The 20,144-nt window shown below is 46.4% G+C and overlaps 1 protein-coding gene across 3 annotated transcripts in view; it reads left to right on the top strand.

Moving 5' to 3' along the window:
• The window catches only part of LOC5513503 (ankyrin repeat domain-containing protein 17), a 33,044-nt gene that overhangs the window by 1,907 nt on the left and 10,993 nt on the right, over positions 1–20,144 (top strand). The window contains exons 2-10 of one of the 3 annotated variants that reach the window (XM_048722586.1): positions 1,770–1,911; positions 2,205–2,369; positions 3,016–3,147; positions 3,523–3,924; positions 5,459–5,601; positions 6,729–6,918; positions 8,265–8,456; positions 17,794–18,834; positions 19,575–19,808. In XM_048722586.1, coding sequence (XP_048578543.1) covers positions 1,770–1,911; positions 2,205–2,369; positions 3,016–3,147; positions 3,523–3,924; positions 5,459–5,601; positions 6,729–6,918; positions 8,265–8,456; positions 17,794–18,834; positions 19,575–19,808 — 2,641 coding nt within the window. Of the gene's footprint in view, positions 1–1,769; positions 1,912–2,204; positions 2,370–2,997; positions 3,148–3,522; positions 3,925–5,458; positions 5,602–6,728; positions 6,919–8,264; positions 8,457–17,793; positions 18,835–19,574; positions 19,809–20,144 lie in introns of all 3 variants that reach the window. The other 2 variants (XM_048722587.1, XM_048722585.1) reach the window with 2 other exon arrangements.

Here is a 20,144-nt window from a genome sequence, read left to right as displayed (position 1 = left end):
GTCTAAGGAATAAATGGTCTTGCAGATATGCATCCAACCAAGGTGTTGGCATCTACTCTTAAGCCAAATAATAGCACAGGTTCTTTGACAAATCTCAAATCGAACAAGGAGAGAAAAGCAGAATCACCCCTCTCAATAAAACACTCAAAATACCACACAAGGGAGAGAGATCAGCAAACACAGCTCAAGACACAAATAGATACCTTTATTCTGATCCTCCAGGTACATTTCCTTGGCCTCAAAACACAATGTCCATTCCTTGAAGGATTGTACAACCACGAAAATATCTTTACGTATTGCAAAGCATTCTGGGAGATCCAGGGGAAAATTCACGAGGGGAGGGCCAGTCAACACTCCTCTCCCCAAAGTCAGATGGTTTTTTATAAGTCTTTTCACCCCGAAGCCAAACAAATCAATTCCAGGTCATACAGACCCAGAATAGCAGTGTAAACAATTTTGGAATCAATTTGGTTTCAGAAAAGACAGCATTTAGGAGAGCTGTGGTGATTCATTAGAAAATTATTTTCTCATCCCGGCAAAGCCAAACAAGAAAAAATCATCATGAATCCACCTTTGCTTGCAAATATCCATAAGCAAAGCACTCAATTATGCCCCAAAAGACTTCATGATGTCCGGAGACACTCTCCTAATATGCTCATAGCTGTATTTTTGATGAAAAATACAAGCAACCATCAACTTGTGCTGGCTTCAGCACATTGACGAGGGATTAAAAGTGGGGACCGCAAAGCACTGTTGGAAAGCTTGGATACCGCTGACTAGGTGCAGCTGTGTTTGACTTTGACGGGCTGTATAAAACTCAGATTTGGGGGGGAGGTATCTGTTTTCAGTCTGTTTTTTGTAAATTCAGCTCCAAAAAAGCCAGGAGTCAATGGGTTAACTTCTGTTTCGGATAGTACTTCCTCTGACAAAAAATAGTAACATGGCATATTTATTTGTCTTCAAAACTCACACCAACCTCTCTTAGAATCTTAGCTGCTTCCTAGAAGACTGTGTCTAGTTTTTAGGGTATTTCATTAAGTTTGGCTTATTGTTGCCGTTTTTTTTTTGTAGCTACAGCTTGTCTCAAGCTGTAATCACCCAGCCTTACATCTAGTTATTGATTTATAAAATGCTTGCATACGTGTATAACATTTTCCACAGAATTAGTTTTGCTCTTTCCCGGATTGTTTACGTGCATAACTCATATTGCATGTCAGTATTGGGATAAATTGTGTTTAAAATTAAAAAGAAGCTAAAATTTGGCATGTTTCCTAAGTCATTCAAGTTAAAATTGCTTCTTAGAAATTATCAAGCCACAATTCCCACAGTGACGTAGGGGTTCACACATTGGCTTCTAAGCACAAAGTTGATTTGTTCAAGTTATGCATGTTTTTTTTCTCACTCTTTCTCACTTTTTTATACATTTTAGGATGATACTATATATTTTTAGTCTCTAGGCCAATTCCAAGAAATTATAGCTTATTATTAAGAAACATTTTTTATAGCATTTTCTTACTTTTTATATCTAAATGATCTATGATTTGTGCTTAATATGTTGTATGTACTGTGTATATACTTGAAATTACAATGATGCATTCCTAATACTGTAATAATTGTTGCATAGTTGCAGCCTGCAGAATTTGTGTAAGGTTTTCAATTTTTTCTTTTACAAATAAGCTTTCCGTGAGTTTAGTCAACTTACTCAAAGCTCATGGCCATTTTGTAATGCAAACCAATTCACATCAGCTCCTTTTTCCTATTTTTTGTAGATGGAGTACATTCTGAACACCAAGCGGAGTGAATTAACCTCTAAGCTGATGCTTCCGGGCTCAGATGGTCTTAGTAAATATGATTTGCACAAAATGGACCCTGAGACCCAAGCACGATTGGGTGCTCTCTTTGAGGCTGCAGGTGAGTCCAATAAGAACAATAGGCAACTTGCACCAAAGGATCATGTGATTGTTTGGGTAGCGTACTCTCACACTGTGGTTTCAGCTGCAAGTTAACAGCAACAGAATGTGACTTATTCAGCACTTACAAATGAGCCCCCCAACAAGGTTAAAAAATGGTCATATCATTAACCACTGATATGCAAAACCCCCTAATGCACTCCCCTTGGTGACTGTAAAACTGTGAATTTCTAATGCTGTTTTAAATTGTTTTTAAACAAAGATCTTAATATCTGTTATTTGTGATCACCTAAGGAATGGGGAAACTGGCCGACGGCAAGGTGTTTGCTGACCCCGAGGTGCTGCGGCGATTGACGTCCTCAGTTAGCTCAGCACTGGATGAGGCTGCTGCGGCCCTTACTAGAATGAGGGCTCAGAACAGCACTTTGCCGTCATCTCCAAACCACACTGGAGAAACAGGTACACTGCTGCCTATAAACTATGACTGTTCTCTGATTTTGGAGCATTGAGAATTCAAGCTTAGTGAAACAGATAAGCAGGAAAAGAGAAGTTCTCACATTTTCATGGTAAATCGTTAGGGTATGATAGAATTCAGTTTACATACAATAAGGCTGTTTCAGAAGACAACAGATTCACAGGTCCCAGTGCACAACTTAAGTTAGTAGGGTGATTAGTGTATAGGTAATTACAATAATTACAATATTCTGCGAATATATTCTCACTGATATTCCCAACAGCTAGATAACCTCTTGGCTTCCCACTTTTGAAATTCAATGGCCAGCACTGAACAACATTTCCATGAGAGGCCGAATGATCAAAAAGCAAAAAAATGTCATTCTGTTAGTTTGTATGACAGAAGCCAGAAACTGGTTTAGCCCTCAGAAATTTATAATGACAGTTCACAGAATTTGGAACATTGCACATGAATTTGTTTTGCCCCATTGGTAATAAACTAGTCCTCTTCCGTCCCAGAGAGTTAAATGCTGCCCATGGCACTAGAATGAGAATTTCTAGTTCTTTGAATTGAAAATGTTTGTTATTATTCCGAGGGGTCAAAACTGTTATTGTTTTTTTTTTATCATTAAAGGAGACCTATCGTTTTTAGGGGCTCGCAGCCTTGCTGATGCCTGCTTAGAGGGTGACGTTGGGGCGGTGCGTCAGCTGCTGGAAGAAGGCTGGAGTGTACATGAGCCAACTGACGAAGGGGAGAGTCTCCTCTCACTGGCTTGCTCTGCAGGTAGGAGAATGTCAAGGACACTTGCAGTACCCCTCCTGGTAGTAACCTGGTCAAAACCTAAATGACTGTAGTTGTACCTTTGTGCTGTTTGGAAAGCTATTTGGTGTACAACTCTGATTAGCTGAATGTGTTAGAAATAGAGCCAGGAGAACTACACTGTAGGTGCTTTTGTGTGTGTGTCTGTTTGGTGGTGGTGGGGGTTGAGTATTCTGCATCCGCAAAATATCTTGTACTTTGGCAGAACCATTGTGAATTTGCTATATTTCCTGCTTGTGCTATAGGATACAGATGATGATGATTTTCCTTTAAAGATCACCTTGGTTCCATGGACAAAGGTGCATATAATTTTTAAAAAGTTTAAACATTTGTCCACAGGCTACTATGAGCTAGTGCAAGTCCTGCTAGCCATGGAGGCAAGCGTTGACGACCGAGGAAGCAAGGGCGACTGTACTCCGTTGATGGAGGCAGCCAGTGGTGGTTATGTTGAGATTGTCAAGCTGCTATTAGACAACATAGCTGACGTGAATGCCCAGTCACAGGCCGGAAACACTGCCCTCATCTACGCTTGTTGTGGGGGGTATGAAGATGTTGTCAAGCTCTTACTGGAACATGGTGCCGATATAGAGGTCCATAATGAGAATGGGCACACCCCGCTGATGGAGGCGGCCAGTGGTGGTCATGTGGGTGTGGCTAAACTGTTGCTGGAAAATGGAGCGTGCATCAACTCCCATTCCAATGAGTTCAAGGAGAGTGCTCTGACACTTGCCTGTTACAAAGGTGAGTAAATTACTGCAAAATCCTGTCTTTTTCACACTTGCCTGTTACAAAGGTGAGTAAATTACTGCAAAATCCTGTCTTTTTCACACTTGCCTGTTACAAAGGTGAGTAAATTACTGCAAAATCCTGTCTTTTTCACACTTGCCTGTTACAAAGGTGAGTAAATTACTGCAAAATCCTGTCTTTTTCACACTTGCCTGTTACAAAGGTGAGTAAATTACTGCAAAATCCTGTCTTTTTCACACTTGCCTGTTACAAAGGTGAGTAAATTACTGCAAAATCCTGTCTTTTTCACACTTGCCTGTTACAAAGGTGAGTAAATTACTGCAAAATCCTGTCTTTTTCACACTTGCCTGTTACAAAGGTGAGTAAATTACTGCAAAATCCTGTCTTTTTCACACTTGCCTGTTACAAAGGTGAGTAAATTACTGCAAAATCCTGTCTTTTTCACACTTGCCTGTTACAAAGGTGAGTAAATTACTGCAAAATCCTGTCTTTTTCACAATCGACATTCACTTCCAGCACTGATACTGGCCAGTCTAGATGCATATTATTTGAGACTGGTTTATTATGTACTTTTTTGTCAAACCATATGAATTTATATATTTATTATTTTTTTTCCATAGCTTTGTCAACAGCTAACAAAAATATAGGCATTATTAGTAAGCTATTCGGCTAAATCAGCTAATAAAAATATAGGTATTATTAGTAAGCTATTCAGCTAAATCAGCTAAAAAAATAAAGGGATTATTAGTAAGCTATTCTGCTAAATCAGCTTATAAAAATATAGGGATTATTAGTAAGCTATTCTGCTAAATCAGCTAAAAAAATATAGGGATTATTAGTAAGCTATTCTGCTAAATCAGCTAATAAACATATAGGGACTATTAGTAAGCTATTCTGCTAAATCAGCTAAAAAACATATAGGGATTATTAGTGAGCTATTCTGCTAAATCAGCTTATAAAAATAAAGGGATTATTAGTAAGCTATTCTGCTAAATCAGCTAATAAACATATAGGGATTATTAGTAAGCTATTCTGCTAAATCAGCTAATAAACATATAGGGATTATTAGTGAGCTATTCTGTTAAATCAGCTAATAAAAATACAGGGATTATTAGTAAGCTATTCTGCTAAATCAGCTAATAAAAAAATCGGCTAATAAACATACAGGGATTATTAGTGAGCTACAGTATTCTGCTAAATCAGGAATTTAGACCATGGACCATCAGTGAAATTTAAATAACTCTGTTTAAACTTCAACAGTGATAGTTAAAATCTGCCTTAAAATACTTTAATTGCAGGGTTAGCAGACAATTGCTTTTACTACAAAAATGTTTCAGCAGAAAAAATTTGGAACAAAGAAAAAGTCTGGAAATGTTTTTTTTTCCAGGGGCCAAATATATAGTCTGTATATTAAAAATAATTAAGTTAAAGAACTCTTTGAATATAATATTTGAAATTCCTAATATTTGAAAATAGTTATTGTCTTAATATTCAATACTAACAATACTTACGTTGTCTCTGTTATCAGGTCACCTGGATATGGTGAAATTCTTGCTAGATGCTGGGGCTGACCAGGAACACAAAACAGATGAAATGCACACAGCTTTGATGGAGGCTTCCATGGATGGGCACGTAGAGGTAGCACGGCTCCTCTTGGACCATGGTGCACAGGTATACTAACTCTTTCTATTTCTTTCTCAGCATGCTCACTGTAATGCACTATTACTGTGCCCTAGCTTGAATAATCGTCATTAGGAAACAAACTGTATATTTTATTTATCAACAAATTAGGTTCTTGTGTGTTAGGTGTGTTCATGTGAAATTTGAGTCCAACAGCTTTCTTGATTTCTACTTATAAGACATGTCTCTGAGTTTTTTCTGACTTGAGTGACAACCAGCCAAATGTAATGGCCATGTTGACCATCAATGTAGAAAACAGCCACTCAAAAAGGAATTTCTTAGTGCAAATTCGCCTATAAAGTTTAGCAATACCTCAAAATGAGGTTGAATGCCACAATTTTGTGGTGATAACTTCTAGAGCAAGTTACATTATGTACAAATGGATACTGTACAACATGTATATACCTATGACCTTGATCCCACCTCACAGGATAACATGCCAGATACTGTACAATACGTACAGTATAGTATGAAGTACAGTACCTATATACCTATGACCTTGATCCCACCTCACAGGATAACATGCCAGATACTGTACAATACGTACAGTATAGTATGAAGTACAGTACGTATATACCTATGACCTTGATCCCACCTCACAGGATAACATGCCAGATACTGTACAATACGTACAGTATAGTATGAAGTACAGTACGTATATACCTATGACCTTGATCCCACCTCACAGGATAACATGCCAGATACTGTACAATACGTACAGTATAGTATGAAGTACAGTACGTATATACCTATGACCTTGATCCCACCTCACAGGATAACATGCCAGATACTGTACAATACGTACAGTATAGTATGAAGTACAGTACGTATATACCTATGACCTTGATCCCACCTCACAGGATAACATGCCAGATACTGTACAATACGTACAGTATAGTATGAAGTACAGTACGTATATACCTATGACCTTGATCCCACCTCACAGGATAACATGCCAGATACTGTACAATACGTACAGTATAGTATGAAGTACAGTACGTATATACCTATGACCTTGATCCCACCTCACAGGATAACATGCCAGATACTGTACAATACGTACAGTATAGTATGAAGTACAGTACGTATATACCTATGACTATGATCCCATGTCTCAGGTTAACATGCCAGCTGACAGCTTTGAGTCCCCCCTGACCCTTGCGGCTTGCGGTGGGCATGTCGAGCTGGCAACCTTGCTGATTGAGAGGGGTGCTTACCTGGAGGAAGTCAACGATGAAGGGTATACGCCATTAATGGAGGCGGCAAGGGAAGGCCATCTGGAGATGGTGTCACTCCTACTAGACCATGGTAACTGTCCTACCTAAGACTACTGTACAATTACAAGGATTGGGAGAAATAAAACAATAGAGCTGTAGCTAACACTACGGTATCAGGAATAATCACCCCAAGTAACTTGGTCACAGTTGATCCAAGTAGTGCAACCATGCTCAACTGTGATAAGAGTAAGTGAACGAGTAGGGTGATCGTGCTCAACTGTGATAAGAGTAAGTGAACGAGTAGGGTGATCGTGCTCAACTATGATAAGAGTAAGTGAACGAGTAGGGTGATCGTGCTCAACTGTGATAAGAGTAAGTGAACGAGTAGGGTGATCGTGCTCAACTGTGATAAGAGTAAGTGAACGAGTAGGGTGATCGTGCTCAACTGTGATAAGAGTAAGTGAACGAGTAGGGTGATCATGCTCAACTGTGATCAGGGTAAGTGTTCTAGTAGGGTGACCATGCTCAACTGTGATAAGAGTGAGTGTACGAGTAGGGTGATCCTGCTCAACTGTGATCAGGGTGAGTGTTCTAGTAGGGTGATCGTGCTCAACTGTGATAAGAGTAAGTGAACGAGTAGGGTGATCGTGCTCAACTGTGATAAGAGTAAGTGAACGAGTAGGGTGATCGTGCTCAACTATGATAAGAGTAAGTGAACGAGTAGGGTGATCGTGCTCAACTGTGATAAGAGTATGTGAACGAGTAGGGTGATCGTGCTCAACTGTGATAAGAGTAAGTGAACGAGTAGGGTGATCATGCTCAACTGTGATAAGAGTGAGTGTTCTAGTAGGGTGACCATGCTCAACTGTGATAAGAGTGAGTGTACGAGTAGGGTGATCCTGCTCAACTGTGATCAGGGTGAGTGTACGAGTAGGGTGACCATGCTCAACTGTGATAAGAGTGACTGTACGAGTAGGGTGATCGTGCTCAACTGTGATCGGTGTGAGTGTTCTAGTAGTGGGACTATGCTTAACTGTTAACCAGGTGAGTGAATTAGTAGGGTGATCATGCTCAACTGTGATCAGGGAGAGTGTACAAGTAGGGCGATCATGCTCAACTGTGATCGGGGTGAGTGTATTACTAGGGTGACCATGCTCAACTGTGATAAGAGTGAGTGTACTAGTCGGGCGATAATGCTCAACTGTGATCGGGGTGAGTGAATTAGTAGGGTGACCATGCTCAACTGTGATCAGGGTGAGTGTACTACTAGGGTGACCATGCTCAACTGTGATCAGGGTGAGTGTACTAGTAGGGCGATCATGCTCAACTGTGATTGGGGTTAGTATATACTTTTGTACTATACCTCAGTTTATCTAAGAAAGGAAATGAATTAAATTTTTAAATGTCATTGTTCTCATGTCACCATTTTTTCCCTAGGTGCTGACATTCATGTCCAGACAGAAGAGACTCAGGAGACAGCTCTCAGCCTAGCATGCTGTGGAGGTTTCCAGGATGTAGCTGCCTATCTGCTGCAAGCTGGTGCCGATATTGAGCAAGGCTCGTCCACTCCACTCATGGAGGCAGCCCAGGAAGGTCATGTGGATCTTGTAAAGTTTCTTCTTGAACAAGGTAAGGAGTGGACTACATTTTATGATCTACACAATTGCCCAAACATTGTGATTCCCATCGCATCTGACTTGTTCCATATCTTACCTCCTGATGATGAACGTTGAACTAGAACACACATAAGGTTGTTTAACATTTCAGAGAGCTGTATGAAATAACTCATTAATAATTTATCCCACAAATTACACCATTTTTATATTACACCTTTTGCCGCCCCCTACCCACCTCCTGTTATTCCCACCCCAGGTGCCATGGTAGTTATACCCACCTCCTGTTATCCCCCCCCCCCCCCCCAGGTGCCATGGTAGTTATACCCACCTCATGTTATACCCATCCCAGGTGCCATGGTAGTTATACCCAGCTCCTGTTATTCCCACCCCAGGTGCCATGGTAGTTATACCCACCTCCTGTTATACCCACCCCAGGTGCCATGGTAGTTACACCCACCTCCTGTTATTCCCACCCCAGGTGCCATGGTAGTTATACCCACCTCATGTTATACCCACCCCAGGTGCCATGGTAGTTACACCCACCTCCTGTTATTCCCACCCCAGAAGCCATGGTAGTTATACCCACCTCCTGTTATCCCCCCCCCCCCCCAGGTGGCATGGTAGTTATACCCACCTCCTGTTATTCCCACCTCAGGTGCCATGGTAGTTATACCCACCTCCTGTTATCCCCCCCCAGGTGGCATGGTAGTTATACCCACCTCCTGTTATCCCCCCCCCAGGTGGCATGGTAGTTATACCCACCTCCTGTTATTCCCACCTCAGGTGCCATGGTAGTTATACCCACCTCCTGTTATCCCCCCCCCAGGTGGCATGGTAGTTATACCCACCTCCTGTTATCCCCCCCCCAGGTGGCATGGTAGTTATACCCACCTCCTGTTATTCCCCCCCCCCCAGGTGGCATGGTAGTTATACCCACCTCCTGTTATTCCCACCCCAGGTGCCATGGTAGTTATACCCACCTCCTGTTATCCCCCCCAGGTGGCATGGTAGTTATACCCACCTCCTGTTATTCCCACCCCAGGTGCCATGGTAGTTATACCCACCTCCTGTTATTCCCACCCCAGGTGCCATGGTAGTTATACCCACCTCCTGTTATTCCCACCCCAGGTACCATGGTAGTTATACCTACCTCATGTTATACCCATCCCAGGTGCCATGGTAGTTATACCCACCTCCTGTTATACCCACCCCAGGTGCCATGGTAGTTATACCCACCTCCTGTTATTCCCATCTCAGGTGCCATGGTAGTTATACCCACCTCCTGTTATCCCCCCCCCCCAGGTGGCATGGTAGTTATACCCACCTCCTGTTATCCCCCCCCCCCCAGGTGGCATGGTAGTTATACCCACCTCCTGTTATTCCCACCTCAGGTGCCATGGTAGTTATACCCACCTCCTGTTATCCCCCCCCCCCCAGGTGGCATGGTAGTTATACCCACCTCCTGTTATCCCCCCCCAGGTGGCATGGTAGTTATACCCACCTCCTGTTATTCCCCCCCCCCCCCCCAGGTGGCATGGTAGTTATACCCACCTCCTGTTATTCCCACCCCAGGTGCCATGGTAGTTATACCCACCTCCTGTTATCCCCCCCCCAGGTGGCATGGTAGTTATACCCACCTCCTGTTATTCCCACCCCAGGTGCCATGGTAGTTATACCCACCTCCTGTTATTCCCACCCCAGGTGCCATGGTAGTTATACCTACCTCATGTTATACCCATCCCAGGTGCCATGGTAGTTATACCCACCTCCTGTTATACCCACCCCAGGTGCCATGGTAGTTATACCCACCTCCTGTTATTCCCATCCCAGGTGCCATGGTAGTTACACCCACCTCCTGTTATTCCCACCCCAGGTGCCATGGTAGTTATACCCACCTCCTGTTATCCCCCCCCCTAGGTGCCATGGTAGTTATACCCACCTCCTGTTATTCCCATCCCAGGTGCCATGGTAGTTATACCCACCTCCTGTTATCCCCCCCCCCCAGGTGCCATGGTAGTTATACCCACCTCCTGTTATACCCACCCCAGGTGCCATGGTAGTTATACCCACCTTCTGTTATTCCCATCCCAGGTGCCATGGTAGTTACACCCACCTCCTGTTATTCCCACCCCAGGTGCCATGGTAGTTATACCCACCTCATGTTATTCCCACCCCAGGTGCCATGGTAGTTATACCCACCTCATGTTATTCCCACCCCAGGTGCTGTGGTAGTTATACCCACCTCATGTTATACCCACCCCCAGGTGCCATGGTAGTTATACCCACCTCCTGTTATCCCCCCCCCAGGTGGCATGGTAGTTATACCCACCTCCTGTTATCCCCCCCCAGGTGGCATGGTAGTTATATCCACCTCCTGTTATTCCCCCCCCCCCCCCAGGTGGCATGGTAGTTATACCCACCTCCTGTTATTCCCACCCCAGGTGCCATGGTAGTTATACCCACCTCCTGTTATCCCCCCCCCCAGGTGGCATGGTAGTTATACCCACCTCCTGTTATTCCCACCCCAGGTGCCATGGTAGTTATACCCACCTCCTGTTATTCCCACCCCAGGTGCCATGGTAGTTATACCCACCTCCTGTTATCCCCCCCCCAGGTGGCATGGTAGTTATACCCACCTCCTGTTATTCCCACCCCAGGTGCCATGGTAGTTATACCCACCTCCTGTTATTCCCACCCCAGGTGCCATGGTAGTTATACCTACCTCATGTTATACCCATCCCAGGTGCCATGGTAGTTATACCCACCTCCTGTTATTCCCACCCCAGGTGCCATGGTAGTTATACCTACCTCATGTTATACCCATCCCAGGTGCCATGGTAGTTATACCCACCTTCTGTTATTCCCATCCCAGGTGCCATGGTAGTTACACCCACCTCCTGTTATCCCCCCCCCCCCCCAGGTGGCATGGTAGTTATACCCACCTCCTGTTATCCCACCCCATCAAGGGGGCATGGTAGTTATACCCACCTCATGTTATTCCCACCCCAGGTGCCATGGTAGTTATACCCACCTCCTGTTATACCCACCCCAGGTGCCATGGTAGTTACACCCACCTCCTGTTATTCCCACCCCAGGTGCCATGGTAGTTATACCCACCTCATGTTATACCCACCCCAGGTGCCATGGTAGTTACACCCACCTCCTGTTATTCCCACCCCAGAAGCCATGGTAGTTATACCCACCTCCTGTTATCCCCCCCCCCCCCCAGGTGGCATGGTAGTTATACCCACCTCCTGTTATTCCCACCTCAGGTGCCATGGTAGTTATACCCACCTCCTGTTATCCCCCCCCAGGTGGCATGGTAGTTATACCCACCTCCTGTTATCCCCCCCCCAGGTGGCATGGTAGTTATACCCACCTCCTGTTATTCCCACCTCAGGTGCCATGGTAGTTATACCCACCTCCTGTTATCCCCCCCCCAGGTGGCATGGTAGTTATACCCACCTCCTGTTATCCCCCCCCCAGGTGGCATGGTAGTTATACCCACCTCCTGTTATTCCCCCCCCCCAGGTGGCATGGTAGTTATACCCACCTCCTGTTATTCCCACCCCAGGTGCCATGGTAATTATACCCACCTCCTGTTATCCCCCCCAGGTGGCATGGTAGTTATACCCACCTCCTGTTATTCCCACCCCAGGTGCCATGGTAGTTATACCCACCTCCTGTTATTCCCACCCCAGGTGCCATGGTAGTTATACCCACCTCCTGTTATTCCCACCCCAGGTACCATGGTAGTTATACCTACCTCATGTTATACCCATCCCAGGTGCCATGGTAGTTATACCCACCTCCTGTTATACCCACCCCAGGTGCCATGGTAGTTATACCCACCTCCTGTTATTCCCATCTCAGGTGCCATGGTAGTTATACCCACCTCCTGTTATCCCCCCCCCCAGGTGGCATGGTAGTTATACCCACCTCCTGTTATCCCCCCCCCCAGGTGGCATGGTAGTTATACCCACCTCCTGTTATTCCCACCTCAGGTGCCATGGTAGTTATACCCACCTCCTGTTATCCCCCCCCCAGGTGGCATGGTAGTTATACCCACCTCCTGTTATCCCCCCCCAGGTGGCATGGTAGTTATACCCACCTCCTGTTATTCCCCCCCCCCCCAGGTGGCATGGTAGTTATACCCACCTCCTGTTATTCCCACCCCAGGTGCCATGGTAGTTATACCCACCTCCTGTTATCCCCCCCCCAGGTGGCATGGTAGTTATACCCACCTCCTGTTATTCCCACCCCAGGTGCCATGGTAGTTATACCCACCTCCTGTTATTCCCACCCCAGGTGCCATGGTAGTTATACCTACCTCATGTTATACCCATCCCAGGTGCCATGGTAGTTATACCCACCTCCTGTTATACCCACCCCAGGTGCCATGGTAGTTATACCCACCTCCTGTTATTCCCATCCCAGGTGCCATGGTAGTTACACCCACCTCCTGTTATTCCCACCCCAGGTGCCATGGTAGTTATACCCACCTCCTGTTATCCCCCCCCCTAGGTGCCATGGTAGTTATACCCACCTCCTGTTATTCCCATCCCAGGTGCCATGGTAGTTATACCCACCTCCTGTTATCCCCCCCCCCAGGTGCCATGGTAGTTATACCCACCTCCTGTTATACCCACCCCAGGTGCCATGGTAGTTATACCCACCTTCTGTTATTCCCATCCCAGGTGCCATGGTAGTTACACCCACCTCCTGTTATTCCCACCCCAGGTGCCATGGTAGTTATACCCACCTCATGTTATTCCCACCCCAGGTGCCATGGTAGTTATACCCACCTCATGTTATTCCCACCCCAGGTGCTGTGGTAGTTATACCCACCTCATGTTATACCCACCCCCAGGTGCCATGGTAGTTATACCCACCTCCTGTTATCCCCCCCCAGGTGGCATGGTAGTTATACCCACCTCCTGTTATCCCCCCCCCAGGTGGCATGGTAGTTATATCCACCTCCTGTTATTCCCCCCCCCCCCCAGGTGGCATGGTAGTTATACCCACCTCCTGTTATTCCCACCCCAGGTGCCATGGTAGTTATACCCACCTCCTGTTATCCCCCCCCCAGGTGGCATGGTAGTTATACCCACCTCCTGTTATTCCCACCCCAGGTGCCATGGTAGTTATACCCACCTCCTGTTATTCCCACCCCAGGTGCCATGGTAGTTATACCCACCTCCTGTTATCCCCCCCCCCAGGTGGCATGGTAGTTATACCCACCTCCTGTTATTCCCACCCCAGGTGCCATGGTAGTTATACCCACCTCCTGTTATTCCCACCCCAGGTGCCATGGTAGTTATACCTACCTCATGTTATACCCATCCCAGGTGCCATGGTAGTTATACCCACCTCCTGTTATTCCCACCCCAGGTGCCATGGTAGTTATACCTACCTCATGTTATACCCATCCCAGGTGCCATGGTAGTTATACCCACCTTCTGTTATTCCCATCCCAGGTGCCATGGTAGTTACACCCACCTCCTGTTATCCCCCCCCCCCAGGTGGCATGGTAGTTATACCCACCTCCTGTTATCCCACCCCATCAAGGGGGCATGGTAGTTATACCCACCTCATGTTATTCCCACCCCAGGTGCCATGGTAGTTATACCCACCTCATGTTATTCCCACCCCAGGTGCTGTGGTAGTTATACCCACCTCATGTTATACCCACCCCCCAGGTGCCATGGTAGTTATACCCACCTCCTGTTATCCCCCCCCCAGGTGCCATGGTAGTTATACCCACCTCCTGTTATACCCACCCCAGGTGCCATGGTAGTTATACCCACCTTCTGTTATTCCCATCCCAGGTGCCATGGTAGTTACACCCACCTCCTGTTATTCCCACCCCAGGTGCCATGGTAGTTATACCCACCTCCTGTTATCCCCCCCCCAGGTGGCATGGTAGTTATACCCACCTCCTGTTATTCCCACCCCAGGTGCCATGGTAGTTATACCCACCTCCTGTTATTCCCACCCCAGGTGCCATGGTAGTTATACCCACCTCCTGTTATTCCCACCCCAGGTGCCATGGTAGTTATACCTACCTCATGTTATACCCATCCCAGGTGCCATGGTAGTTATACCCACCTCCTGTTATACCCACCCCAGGTGCCATGGTAGTTATACCCACCTCCTGTTATTCCCATCCCAGGTGCCATGGTAGTTATACCCACCTCCTGTTATCCCACCCCATCAAGGGGGCATGGTAGTTATACCCACCTCCTGTTATCCCCCCCCAGGTGGCATGGTAGTTATACCCACCTCCTGTTATTCCCACCTCAGGTGCCATGGTAGTTATACCCACCTCCTGTTATCCCCCCCCCCAGGTGGCATGGTAGTTATACCCACCTCCTGTTATCCCCCCCAGGTGGCATGGTAGTTATACCCACCTCCTGTTATTCCCCCCCCCCCCAGGTGGCATGGTAGTTATACCCACCTCCTGTTATTCCCACCCCAGGTGCCATGGTAGTTATACCCACCTCCTGTTATCCCCCCCCAGGTGGCATGGTAGTTATACCCACCTCCTGTTATTCCCACCCCAGGTGCCATGGTAGTTATACCCACCTCCTGTTATTCCCACCCCAGGTGCCATGGTAGTTATACCTACCTCATGTTATACCCATCCCAGGTGCCATGGTAGTTATACCCACCTCCTGTTATACCCACCCCAGGTGCCATGGTAGTTATACCCACCTCCTGTTATTCCCATCCCAGGTGCCATGGTAGTTACACCCACCTCCTGTTATTCCCACCCCAGGTGCCATGGTAGTTATACCCACCTCCTGTTATCCCCCCCCCCCCTAGGTGCCATGGTAGTTATACCCACCTCCTGTTATTCCCATCCCAGGTGCCATGGTAGTTATACCCACCTCCTGTTATCCCCCCCCCCCAGGTGCCATGGTAGTTATACCCACCTCCTGTTATACCCACCCCAGGTGCCATGGTAGTTATACCCACCTCCTGTTATTCCTATCCCAGGTGCCATGGTAGTTACACCCACCTCCTGTTATTCCCACCCCAGGTGCCATGGTAGTTATACCCACCTCATGTTATTCCCACCCCAGGTGCCATGGTAGTTATACCCACCTCATGTTATTCCCACCCCAGGTGCTGTGGTAGTTATACCCACCTCATGTTATACCCACCCCCTAGGTGCCATGGTAGTTATACCCACCTCCTGTTATACCCACCCCAGGTGCCATGGTAGTTATACCCACCTCCTGTTATTCCCATCCCAGGTGCTGTGGTAGTTATACCCACCTCCTGTTATCCCACCCCATCAAGGGGGCATGGTAGTTATACCCACCTCCTGTTATCCCCCCCCAGGTGGCATGGTAGTTATACCCACCTCCTGTTATTCCCACCTCAGGTGCCATGGTAGTTATACCCACCTCCTGTTATCCCCCCCCCAGGTGGCATGGTAGTTATACCCACCTCCTGTTATCCCCCCCAGGTGGCATGGTAGTTATACCCACCTCCTGTTATTCCCCCCCCCAGGTGGCATGGTAGTTATACCCACCTCCTGTTATTCCCACCCCAGGTGCCATGGTAGTTATACCCACCTCCTGTTATCCCCCCCCCCAGGTGGCATGGTAGTTATACCCACCTCCTGTTATTCCCACCCCAGGTGCCATGGTAGTTATACCCACCTCCTGTTATTCCCACCCCAGGTGCCATGGTAGTTATACCTACCTCATGTTATACCCATCCCAGGTGCCATGGTAGTTATACCCACCTCCTGTTATACCCACCCCAGGTGCCATGGTAGTTATACCCACCTCCTGTTATTCCCATCCCAGGTGCCATGGTAGTTACACCCACCTCCTGTTATTCCCACCCCAGGTGCCATGGTAGTTATACCCACCTCCTGTTATCCCCCCCCCTAGGTGCCATGGTAGTTATACCCACCTCCTGTTATTCCCATCCCAGGTGCCATGGTAGTTATACCCACCTCCTGTTATCCCCCCCCCCAGGTGCCATGGTAGTTATACCCACCTCCTGTTATACCCACCCCAGGTGCCATGGTAGTTATACCCACCTCCTGTTATTCCTATCCCAGGTGCCATGGTAGTTACACCCACCTCCTGTTATTCCCACCCCAGGTGCCATGGTAGTTATACCCACCTCATGTTATTCCCACCCCAGGTGCCATGGTAGTTATACCCACCTCATGTTATTCCCACCCCAGGTGCTGTGGTAGTTATACCCACCTCATGTTATACCCACCCCCTAGGTGCCATGGTAGTTATACCCACCTCATGTTATTCCCACCCCAGGTGCCATGGTAGTTATACCCACCTCATGTTATTCCCACCCCAGGTGCTGTGGTAGTTATACCCACCTCTTGTTATCCCCCCCCCCAGGTGCCATGGTAGTTATACCCACCTCATGTTATTCCCACCCCAGGTGCTGTGGTAGTTATACCCACTTTCAACCAACGATTTGCAAATGTTGGGTTGTATTCAATGTGCCTAGGTTTCTGGTGTAAATGAATCGAGTATGTGTATTGGTTAACCCAAGGGAGCACTGCAAAATGTATTCCTAACACACGATTGACATTTATTACGAAAATCAACGCGTCATGTGTGATTGTTTTGTAAGGCAACGCTATTACTAGTCTAGCTACAGTGGGGTGAATACCAGATCTAACTCTCCCTGACACAATGAAAGGAAGTGTAGGAGGGGAAGCGAGAAAAATATCCTTCAAATTTCTTTGGTCCGTCTTCACAGAGGATTTCTTGTCACGGCTAGGTTATTTGAAATGGATTTATATACTCCTGTTTCTAGTCACAGTTAACTTTAGATCTCTAATTTCAGTCCAAATATCTCCAAGGAAACTACTACACGCATAGGGAGAAGACACACCTCCAAAACTGCGGTTCTGATTGGCTTAGAGCCATCACGCCCACCACAGTTTCACCTCTATTTTTCTCATCTCTCCAAGGCTCTCGATGCACTTTGTGCATCTTTCGTCGGCACTTTGTGCCGACACTACGCGTACCCGATATCTTCGAACAAAGACTCTGTTGACAAACATGCACATCCACTTTATAATTCGAGCCCCACACCCCCAACAGCACAACTGATAACTCCCCTTACAAAGCAAACACACATGCCGCATTGATTTTCGTAATATCAATCATGCGTTAAATAGGAATACATTTTGCCATGCTCCCTTGGTTAACCCATATGATTGGATGATAGCTAGACTCACTGAATCGTTTTGAAGCTTTACAGTAGCTGCTAACCGTGGTTACAGCATTGTCTTTTATCTAGTCCTCACTGTGGCCCCCTTGCTGTTCACTGACTCTATCATCTCTGTTTTCAAGGGGCTGACGTTAACGCTACCACAGCCACTGGAGACACTGCTCTATCCTTTGCTTGTGAAAATGGCCATACAGATGTTGCTGATGTCTTGCTTCAGTCTGGCGCTGACCTGGAACATGAATCAGAAGGTGGACGCACTCCTCTCATGAAGGCAGCCAGGGCAGGGCACCTCTGCACGGTACAGTTTCTGATAAGCAGAGGCGCTGATGTAGACCGACAGACCTCTAACAATGACCATTCTGTGCTCTCTCTTGCTTGTGCTGGTGGTCACTTGGCTGTTGTGGAGTTGCTGCTTGCTCATGGCGCTAACCCATACCATAAGCTAAAGGATGGATCCAACATGGTTATTGAGGCAGCAAAAGGAGGGCATGCAGCTGTTATATGTTACCTTCTTGAAAACCCCATTCCTGGAACTCCTCCTGACCTTCAGCTATCAATGCATACGTCTATGGCCATCCCTTCTGTGCCACCCCCCAGGGTTCCTCCAACTCATGCCAGTCAACCTCCAGTTCTTGAACATCAAGATCTGTTACCAGACTTGAGTGCGTTTGGTCCTGAAGGTCTTGCTCTGGGTCAGCTGCCTCTAGCACCTCCCACCTCGCCGCTCTGTGAATTACAGGAGTCTCTGCTACTTCCAGATATGCCAATTACATCTTCGGCAATGGCTCCTACCTTCCCTTTGTTGAGCCAATCAATTCCAAGCATGTCAACTACAAACAATGCACATGTGACATCAATCGCTGTCCAGACGGATAACAAAGTAATAACAGAGAAGTTACAGCTGATTCAGGGAAAGCTTGCAAAGGCGTTAAAAAATGCAAACATCCCTCTTGACTCGAATGTTATCCCCAAGGAGCTACTCACCACCGACCTATCCCATTTTGACCTTGACGGGGATGATGTGCCGGCCCCACCTGCTCCCTTCTTGGTACCCAACATGTGTGGAGAGCTAACACCTGAAGAACATGCCCAGTTGGAAGGCCTGATGGTCGCAGAGCCTGCTCAGACACTGCACGACACAATTGGGGACATGCTTTCTAATTGTAAGTGCTTCTAGTATCTTATACTCTTTCCCTACTTCTGTAAGGAAGATTCAATAAAGTACATATGAAGTAACAGCAATCAGAATATGAAATGCGACTTTTTTAAATTTTGATGCTACTTTTTGTCCCTTGCAGCTTTTGCCCTAACATTCATAAATAGTGCAAGGATGATTGGGGCAAAACACACTGAAATAATTTTTAGAAAAATACATTTTGCCCTCCATGTATTGATGTTTATTTTTACCCTTAGGTTTTTTTGTTCACTGAGGTGTTCATACTGAGGGGCCCATAGTTCATACTGATGTGTTCACCCTTATGTCTTTGTGTTCATACTGATGTGCTCACTGAGGTTTTCATACCAAGGTGTTCATAATAAAGTGTTCATCTTTACCCTTATGTCTCTTTACATTTATTTGCTCACTGAAGTGCTCATCTTCATGTGTTCATACTGGCGTGTTTATATTGGGTGTTCACCCTAATGTGTTCATGCTGATGTGTTCATACTGAGGTCTTCACTGTGAGGTGTTCATACTGAGATGTTCACCCTGGTGTGTTTATACTGAGGTGTTCACCCGGATGTGTTCATACTGAGGTCTTCACTCTGAGGTGTTCATTGTGAGATGTTCATCTGGTGTGTTTATACTGAGGTGTTCACCCAGATGTGTTCATATTGAGGTGTTCACCTTGAGGTGTTCATGCTGATGTCCTCATACTTACCCTTACGTCTTTGTGCAATACAGCATCCAGCAATGACAGCTCTCCACCTACGCCTCCCGAACTCAGCACCTCGTCGCTCCCTCTCACGCCTAGCCCATCACCTGTCTCACCTCCTTTCACTGCAGCCTTTGACGTGGACCAGCAGACTGACAGCAACCATGACACGGCGCTAACTCTGGCAGCAGCCGGTGGCCATGATGAGCTAGTGCAGCTATTGCTAGCCAAGGGTTCTGACATTGAGCACAGAGACAAGAAAGGTAAGGCGGGCACCAGACCTCACTATCCAATAGCCAATTGAACTAAGAAATCACATAACTATTTTAGTTGCAAATTGAAGCCAAAATGCACAGAAATGGCTGCACACGTCATGCCAAAAAGCTTTTTCTCTCACTGAATATAAAATTTTTCAGACAAAGAAAACATTTCATGCTGATTGTAAACACTGAATAAGTTGCTTTCTGTTGTTATTTGGCCGCCAAAGTTAAAGAGTGTTTGAGGCTGCGGCCAAAAAAGTCACATGTTTGCTTAGTGTAAACTGTGCAGTAATGTAGAGATTCAGATGTTGAAAGGAAGTCCTAGTTTGGATGCCACTC

This window comes from Nematostella vectensis, chromosome 15 (genome assembly GCF_932526225.1).
Source record: "Nematostella vectensis chromosome 15, jaNemVect1.1, whole genome shotgun sequence".
NCBI classification, from domain to species: domain Eukaryota; kingdom Metazoa; phylum Cnidaria; class Anthozoa; order Actiniaria; family Edwardsiidae; genus Nematostella; species Nematostella vectensis.
The sequence above is the reverse complement of the archived record's forward strand: the minus strand, read 5'-3'. Positions and strand labels throughout refer to the sequence as shown.